The sequence below is a fragment of the Panicum hallii genome, unplaced genomic scaffold (genome assembly GCF_002211085.1).
Source record: "Panicum hallii strain FIL2 unplaced genomic scaffold, PHallii_v3.1 scaffold_303, whole genome shotgun sequence".
NCBI classification, from domain to species: Eukaryota; Viridiplantae; Streptophyta; class Magnoliopsida; order Poales; family Poaceae; genus Panicum; species Panicum hallii.
The window spans coordinates 23,462-32,410 of NW_020356390.1; the positions used below are offsets into that span (position 1 = coordinate 23,462).

The 8,949-nt window shown below is 44.3% G+C and overlaps 1 protein-coding gene across 1 annotated transcript; it reads right to left on the minus strand.

Annotated features, from left to right (window-relative positions):
• Window positions 1-637: 637 nt before the first annotated feature.
• Window positions 638-1,771, minus strand: LOC112878663. The gene is made up of 2 exons (XM_025942902.1): window positions 1,289-1,771; window positions 638-1,210 (listed from the first exon to the last, which is right to left on the minus strand). Exons 1-2 carry the CDS (start codon window positions 1,769-1,771, stop codon window positions 638-640), a joined length of 1,056 nt encoding a protein of 351 aa, XP_025798687.1.
• Between the last annotated feature and the right edge of the window lie 7,178 nt (window positions 1,772-8,949).

Sequence of the window (8,949 nt, forward strand, 5' to 3'; positions counted from 1 at the left end):
ATTATGCCATCAGCCTCAATTTACAGTGAGGATTCAATCAACAGATAAGTAAGCACAAGAGTAGAGCATGCCTTTACATAGTAGGGCAACAAAAATAGCAAACTCATCATCATAGCAGATGCCATCAGCCTCAGTTGAGAGTGAGGATCCAGCAACCTCACATGACAAAGAATGAATCAATTAGCAGGTGACAGATAGGAAAATAGAAGAAAAGAAGTATGAAGTACATCATAGAACATCATTGGCAATAGCTATACACCTCAGAATGTGTAGCATCAACAAAATAATAACATCATTGGCAATAGATAGATGCTCAGTTTAGGTATAGTTCAATACAATAGCATAACTCGAATAACAATACATCATTGGCAATAGATATATGCTCAGATTAGAGTCCAACATCAAAGTGGTTGATCCAATACATTCACTACATCATAGTAAGAGGATAGAGACTTGTTACTATATATATGAGTCTCTATCTAGTTATAGCAGGATCACATCAACCACATAGAAGAAATGGAAAGATGTGACCAGCTGCACAAAAGAATGCAGGGTCAGTACCTCTGCACAAAATAGGTTAGCAAAAGGAGGTCCTACTGGACAAAGGATCAACCAGCAATAAGAAAACTATCAGATACTAGTTGTTGTTGTTGTAGTAGTGCTTAGCTAAGAAGGTCCTCAGCCACAGCACACGATGAGCATCAGACATTAGCAGGTATGCAGCCCCAAGAGCATTGTTGTCTGCCAGATGGGAGTAGGCCACAATCAGAGCTTCATCAGTGAAGCCAGGGACAAACATCACAGTAGAGTAGAGGTCAGCAGGGACAACTTCAGTCTTTGTTTCTCTGATAGCATCAGCCACATTGTTCACAGCAGTTGTCATCCCAGACAGGACAGTGATATCCTCATCAGAGAGCATTGCCCTCTTCCTCTTGCTGCCCACTCCACTGCCATTAGGCTCTTGCTGCTTGCTACTAGCCTCCTGGTGCTTGCTGCTACTGCCCTCAGCATCCTGCTTAGCTACCTCCTCAAACTCTTTGGCAGGCTCATCAATTTTTTGAGAACTCTCAGCCCAGTCAGATGGAGAACCCAAAGGCTGGCTAGAACCCATGGCAAACTTGCCTGTGGCACAGCCATTGTCAAATATGATCTCCATTTGCTGGTAGTTCTCTATTGGCTTGTTCAGAAGGTCAGCATCTTCAGGGTGAGCCTAAAATGCAATGCAATTTTAGAAATTAGCTAATATTTAAGAGAAGAAGGTGAAAATGATATGCACTATGGCTAACACCTTTACATGACCATTATAGTGCTCATCCTCCAAGGAAATCATGAAGGTCTCCTCATCCCATAAAGCTCCACTAAGCTCTCTCAGCTTGGTCACTCTCATCCATTTTTTCCTCCATGTGCGCAAGTGGTTATACACTTGAGTAGAGGTTACATTGTTCCCTGTGAACTCCTGAAGGTCCCTAGCAACTTTGTTCAAGTGAACCTCCTTGAACCCCTTATCTGTTCTAACCCCAGTGGAAATGAGTTCACAGAACCGGCGCAAGATAAAGGAGGATGTGACACTAGTCCACCTCATAGAATTCCTTTGCTGCCTGGCTCGAGGGGCAGCACGAGGAGGAGGGGCAACAGCAGCAACAGCAGGGGCAACAACAGCAGGAGGAGGGGCAGGACCACCAGAAGGATTAGGAGCAGAATTAGCAACAACTAGGGCATTGGAATAGCTACCATACAGCTCCATAAACTCTCTTTCCTCTTGAACATCCATGCCCTAGTACCAATATTTGACAACAGTATATAAGACAAACATCATAGCATATATCTATTGCCTCAGTTATTATAAACAAAACAACATCATAGCATATATCTATTGCCTCAGTTATTATAAACAAAACAACATCATAGCATATATCTATTGCCTCAGTTATTATAAACAAAACAACATCATAGCATATATATATTGCCTCAGTTATTGTAAAAAACAACATCATAACAGTGTGCATGTGGCTCAGATCATATACAAAATCATGTATAAACATCACAGCAGTGTCCCTGTGGCTAGAATCATGTAAAAAAACCAGCATCATAGTAGTCTGCATGTGGCTTAGAAGATGTACAGAAAAAAGACATCACAACAGTCTGCCAATTACCTCAGAACAAGTAAAAAGAAACAACATCATAGCAGTGTGCTAATTGCCTCAGAACAAGTAAAAAAGAAACATCATAGCAGTGTGCCATTGCCTCAAAACAAGTAAAAATGAAACATCATGGCAGTGTGCCATTGCCTCAGAACAAAGTACAAACAACATTATAGCAATGTGCCATTGCCTCAGAAAAGATACAAATAATAAACACCATAGCAGTGTTATTACAGTACACATACAACACAAATCCATGTCTTCATATATGACAGTGCCCCCTGTTAGCCCACATGAGATTAGCTATTTCATCCCTAATAGATGCCCAGTCACTATTATCTTCTACTTGAACACCACCAACATTGGAACCAATGCTATTAGGAGCCCAAGCCTCCTCAAGGGGAACCACTTCATCTACACCATAGTTCAGGATCCAATTATGTAAAATGCAGCATGCTAGCACCAATTTCACTTGTGTCTTGAAGGGGTGAAAGGGTTTGTTGTCCAGGATCCTAAACCTATTTTTTATTGCCCCAAAAGCCCTCTCAACTGTGACTCTTAAGCTTGAATGCCTAAGGTTGAACAATTCCCTTGCATTGGTTGGATAGTTTCTACCACCATATTCATTGAGATGGTACCTAGTGCCTCTGAAGGGAGGAAGGAATCCAGGGCGGCATGCATAACCAGCATCAACTAGATAGAATTTACCTAAAAATAATATAAGTATTAGTACTATTGTATTAGTTGTGTCATTTTAATTAATATGACTTCATATTATACCTTGTGGGACAACTAACCCATCCTGCCTCTCTAGAGCATCAGCAAGGATGGTGGCATCATGTGCAGACCCCTCCCAGCCAGCTAGGACATAGGTGAACTTTAAATCGAAATCAACTGCAGCAAGTACATTTTGAGTTGTTTGATGTTTTCTTCCCCTAAATGCAGCTTGAATTCTTTGTGGCACCTTAGCCAGGATATGGGTGCCATCTATTGCCCCAATACAGTCCTACAAACTCAGTTGTTGTTTGGATTAGTTGAGATAACAACCATTGATTTGTTATATGTAAATAAATATGTTATATACCTTAAAATATGGATACCACCTATGGCTATTCCTGATCTTAAGTGGAGTAGCATTGGTGGGAGGCTTAATCATCTCTTCTCTTAGTTCCCCAATTGCATACAAAACCTCTTTAAAATATCTGCTAACAGTCTCTACAGACCTTCTCCAATTTTGGTGGATGACTCTAAATCGCTGGTTATGTCCCACAACATGGAGAAACATTGCAACTTGTTCTTCTACACAACTATGTAGGCTATCCCTAAGTAGGTGTCTCTCTCTAAGCAGGTTACAAAGCTGAAAAAAGGGTGCTCTTCTCATGCGAAGCATGTTTACACACTCCACATCATTGCAGTTATAAATCAAGTTCAAGTTCCTCCTCCTCTCCTCGTCCATGGCACTAAGAGGTGCATAACTAATACTAGGGCGAGACTGTTGGCCACACAAGAACCGACTAAACATGAATGCATGAATGGCAGCTACTAAAGCAGCAGCCTGAATGATAAGCTTGCGCCTCATTTCTCCATTATCCAGCTATAAGCAAATAACATGTAACAACACTTAGCACAGTATAGTAACTCTACATCATAGACAACAGCACACTGCTCAGCTAAAGCACTCATCATCATAGGCATCATAGGCAAGGGCACACGGCTCAGTTTATGCACTAAACATCACAGACACATAGCACATAGCTCAGTTAAATAGGACTGTAAATAATCAAACCCAAAGTCATCATAGGCAAGACTCAAAAGGGAATAGAGCTCAGATAAGTAACAGTAAACAAGATAGCCACAACAGATAACTCAGTTAAGTAGTAGCAAAGAAGCATATACCTCTAAACATCACAGCCATAGGGACATAGCTCAGATAAGAAGCAATAGGAAACAAGCATATAGCATTAAACATCACATCCACAAGCACATAACTCAGATATGTAGCAAAAGTAAACAAGCATATAGAACTAAACATCACGGCCACATGCACATAGCTCAGATAAGTAGCTAGCACAAAGAATCACAGTTGCAGAGGAAGGGGTACCAGACACCTTGCAGCAACCAGGCAGAGAGCACACACACAGATCGAAAGGGGGAAGACAGGGAGCACAGATCTGCGATGCTGCAACCAAAACAGGGATTAGCTTACACAAATCGAAGGAAGGAGAGGGGAAGATAGATACAGAGGGGGGGGGGGACAGATCGAAGAGGGAACGCCACATCTCGGCGATTGAGGGGGGAATACTTGCCTCGACGAACAGAGATTCGCCCAGCAATCGCAGCTACAGAGAGGATAGGGAGGAAACAAGTCAGATCTCGGCAACCATAGGGAGAGAAGAGGATGAGAGCAGAGAGATTCACCTGGAGCTCAAGCGGCGGAAATGGCAGCGCGCGGGGGGCGGCGTCGGGGGTGTCTTATAGCGGAGGCGAACGGCGCGCAAACCCTAGCCCTTGCCGCACGCGCGAACGCGCGAGGATGGAAATGGCGCGAGGATGGAAATGGCGCGAAAGGGGGGGAGCGGTAACCCTAGCCCATGGCGGGAGCGCGCGCCTGGACACCCGCGACCACCGCCGCCTGCCTCGGCCCGCCCGCCCTCGCATCGCCGCCACCAGGTTCGGGGAAAACGGGTTTCATTTCTGCATCGCGGGGACCTGGGTGGGAGGGGAGGTATGCATCGCGCGAGCCTGGTTCGGAGGCCCAACCAGGTAACCAATCGTCGGGAGCCCGCATCGCGCGAACCTGGTTGGGCTATAACCAGGTAATAAATAGTTGCGTCCGTCAGATGAAACTTTTGATAAGTATCTGCAGGGCCTACGTGTCAGAGGGCCAATTAGCAGTATTCACTGCCGTTGTTGTGGCCGGGCACGGCGATGGCTTTGATGCAAAAACCTCATGTCAGATGGATCCCTCGTGTTAGTGATACAGGCTGGTGCTTTCACGGTGGCGTGTCATCAGCTGTTTAAGGTGAGAAACGGTGAATACCCGAGCCCGCGCACAGTTAGAAATGGAAAAACACGGCCGAAATCTTGCTGGTCATGAGATTCCAAAACCGGACGGCCCTCGAAACTCCCCGCGCTGCTCCCCGTCTTCTTCAGCACAGGATGAATCCCAATCGCCGGGCCCCAGTCCAACGCCGGCGCCCGTCTCCCCCGCCGCCACCGCCGGCCGCGCGCGCGGCCCTCTCCTCTACCGCGTCGCCAACTCCAACACTAACTGCCGCGCGCGAACCGTTTCCAGCCAGCTTTCAGCAGCGCACGACAAAAAAGGCAGGAGCGTGCGGTGCGTGTGCGTGATAGGCGGGCAGCGCGTGGAGCGTCCATCATTACCTGGCCTTTAGACTGTCTTCGCCCAGCCGCAAACCCGCAATTCCCCACTTGCACGGCACCCCCTTCTTCGTCAAGAGCTCAGCTCGCCGGTGACTGCGAGACCAGCCGGCGCTCGACCGCAAGAGATGGGGTTCACAGGCAGCCTGAAGCGAGCCCGGGAGGAGGAGAAGGGCGCGCCCATGGTGTCCCGCGTCCGTGATCCGTAAGTAGCTTCTTTCGCCCACCTCTTTCTCTCCCCCCTCTCTCAGTTTTCCCCATGGCTTCCTTCGTTCCCATCTATCCTATCTCCGGCCAGCACGATTTGGGGATCTAGTATCTTTGATTCCAGGAAAGCTTATCCTTTCCTGCGATTTCCTCTTCTTGGCTTTGTTATGATCTAATGGATTACAAACCCGATCTACTTGTTTTTGCCCGTTGCCACCAGCCCACCACCTCCTGATATGAGAGAGAGGCCGCTTCGCTTCTTGGCGACCATGCAGCGCGAGCTCGCCAACGAGACGCACAAGTACAACGAGTTCATCGACGTCATGGGCCAGTTCAAGAATGGGAGGTCAGTAACCTGAACCATCCTTGCAGATTGGTAGATATTATTGCATCAGCCACATGAGAAATTAGTGGTTTATTTCCATCTGCTGCTTGTAGTATTGGGGCGTTGTTCAGAGTCCTCAACTAGCTGTTTCATGATAATCGTATGGATCTCCAGATGCATTCTTGTTGGTGACTTGGTGTTGCTGTTTGTGGATTGCAGAATGGATGCAGCCAGCTTGGTTGAGTATGTCACGGTCCTGCTCGCCGGGCACCCAGATCTCCTCCGCGGCTTCGACGAATTCGTGCCTATGGATTACAAAATATCTGGACAAGCAGGGGCGAAGTGATGGCATCTGATATCGTTGGTAGTACTTGGGCTGGCCTTTGGTTAGATTGATCGAATGGAGGTTTTATTCGCTCTCAGCTGTGCTATGTATGGCTAAACATTGCTAGCCCTTGCTTTCTTTCGTATGGATCAATTTGTACATCAGTGCCCGATTCTACAGAACCCGGCACTGCTTGTTTGGATTGTGGAGTATCCAATAATAATTCTGGGTTTGTGTTTGACACTCCAGTGGCGTATCTGAAGTTTGTTATGTGTCTATATTCCATCTAGGCATTGCAGGATGCGCGGGAAATAGTTAGTTGTTTGAAATCATTGCAAGATTGCACAACACTTAGGATATGAATAGTCATTGGGGCATGATTGCTTGCCCATGCATGCCTTTTTCTACACTTGCTACAGATACCCCATCAGCCATTACTGTTATATATAGTTATTAGGGCACTTGATTTGTTTGGAGGGCACAATATATGAACACCGGGGAGTTTACAATGCATGCATCATAGAGTTCCCTGTTTTTGCAAGGAAGTATATATATATAGTATATCAGTTTATTTAGATTCTGATTTCAGGGTGTGCGAAAGGAACAAGATTATAGCAGTGTTCTTTTTCTTCTCCTTTGTTGAGCAAGGAAAAAAACTAGAATGGATGGGATGAACAGGCTGGCGCGGTGCGCTGGTAGTAACAGAAACTAAGAAAAGGAATGGAATGCACTTGCCATCAACACCTTTTGAAATCCGGTCTTCCATTATATGTTTGGGTATTAATCCAAGGTGATCCATTTTTTTATGAAACAGGTGATGACCCATGCATTTTATCTTCGTTATTCCAGTCTCCATGCTCAGTTAACCAGACGTCACAAAGTCCTGGACCTTTTAATTTCTCCTGTAACTGCATGATGCCATTGTTGCATGAGTTCGTGACTCCGTGAGCTCACACCAAGTCTTTGATTCGGGACGACTCAGCTAGTTTAAACCCTTGGCTGCGACTAAGCGTCGCAATGTGCGTCTCGCCGATAGCCGTTCCCAGGCTTGCCATCGCCTATGCCCGCCACTTCGCACAATTTCCCGTATGGCGTCAATCCTCCCATAGTTACATCCATGCGGGAGCCAAAAAACAACAAAATAAGCATAGTTTGGGACCGACATTAATAATTTTGTAGGGATCACTAAATGAGTGATGGAATAATGACGGTTCAGACATGGACAGAACTCAATACTCAGTATCTTAATATATACTATGCTTTCTCAAAGGAAACTGTATCCTGTGGCTATGCTATTTATCAACACTATATGCAATTGTAGCAGGATGGGGATTATGCCCATGACCTTTGACTTGAGAAATTATTTTTATTAAATTCCTTTTTGGCATTTTACTTGTGATCATATGTTTGCTCTATTTTTTATTCCCGCAACCGAATATGCTCGAGTGATGCGGTGGACAAAGAGTCTGCAGCTGACCTCCTGCTTGAGACTATATTGGTCGGGATGTATGCTGAAGCGCTGTGGATACTGCTACAATGGTGTTTGATGAAATGCCAGTGGTGCTTATTAGCGATAATACACAAGTAGGTATGACAACCAAGGTGAGACCAGTTTGTTGGCTCTGCTTTATTTGAACCACAGTGATGCTGCAATTTTGGTTTGTATAGTGATTCATCATCAATATGGAAGGTCAGTATGAAAAATGCGGTCTTCCTCAAATTAATATTATTGTGCACATTATTATATATCATTATGTGGAAATCATGGATATATATGACCTGTAAATTGGAGCTTGCTATATCTAAACTACACTCTTTTAGGTAATTAGAGGAATTATTATACTAAGTGCTGGTTAGAACATGTATTCTTAGTGCAAAAATTTAAACTGTCCTCTTATCATTTAACCATGTGTACAAAGGCTCCACTGCAGGTCTATACTCCATACTTGCAGCCAATAATACCTCCACATTATTTGATTGTTAGGGAGTATAAGGCTGCAGAGTTCAAGGGGCCCGGTAAGAGCTTTTGGATGTTTGGATCAGCTATGGATTATAAAAACCATCTAAATGAATCTAGATCGCATCCTTACAACCCAGATTCTTATGCAGATTATAGAATCCAACTACCAAGATTTTTATAATGGCACTATCTTGCTCTACTCGGTTGTTTTTAGATTATAGAAACAACTAGTTCTCCATGCACCTTATAATCAATTGATTCAAACAACCTAGCTATTTATAATCTATAATGTAGATTTGTTATAATCCATAGCTAATATCCAGAATCTAATAATCTATATCCCATCCAAACAGGGCCTTAGGAATTTGGATATGAAAAAAATTCGTTGACTGTTAGAAGATCAGTATCTTTTTGCCATATATACTATACCTTTACGTGTTTTCCTAAAGTACTTGTATAATGCCCATGTTAATGCTACAGTGATACTTTGTAATGCAAATCAAACAACCAAAGTTTTAGAACAAGATAATGCAACACCAGTACAAATTAATCATCAGAACTTTGAACTTGAGACACAAGGATATATACTATATTTGGTTATAAACTGATC

What these genes read in the sequence shown, in the direction of transcription:
- LOC112878663 (XM_025942902.1), bottom strand. Translation starts at nt 1,771, where the DNA reads ATGGATGTTCAAGAGGAAAGAGAGTTTATGGAGCTGTATGGTAGCTAT. An exon ending in ACTATAATGGTCATGTAAAG is followed by an intron (nt 1,211 to 1,288) that starts GTGTTAGCCATA and finishes ATTGCATTTTAG; the next exon opens with GCTCACCCTGAAGATGCTGA.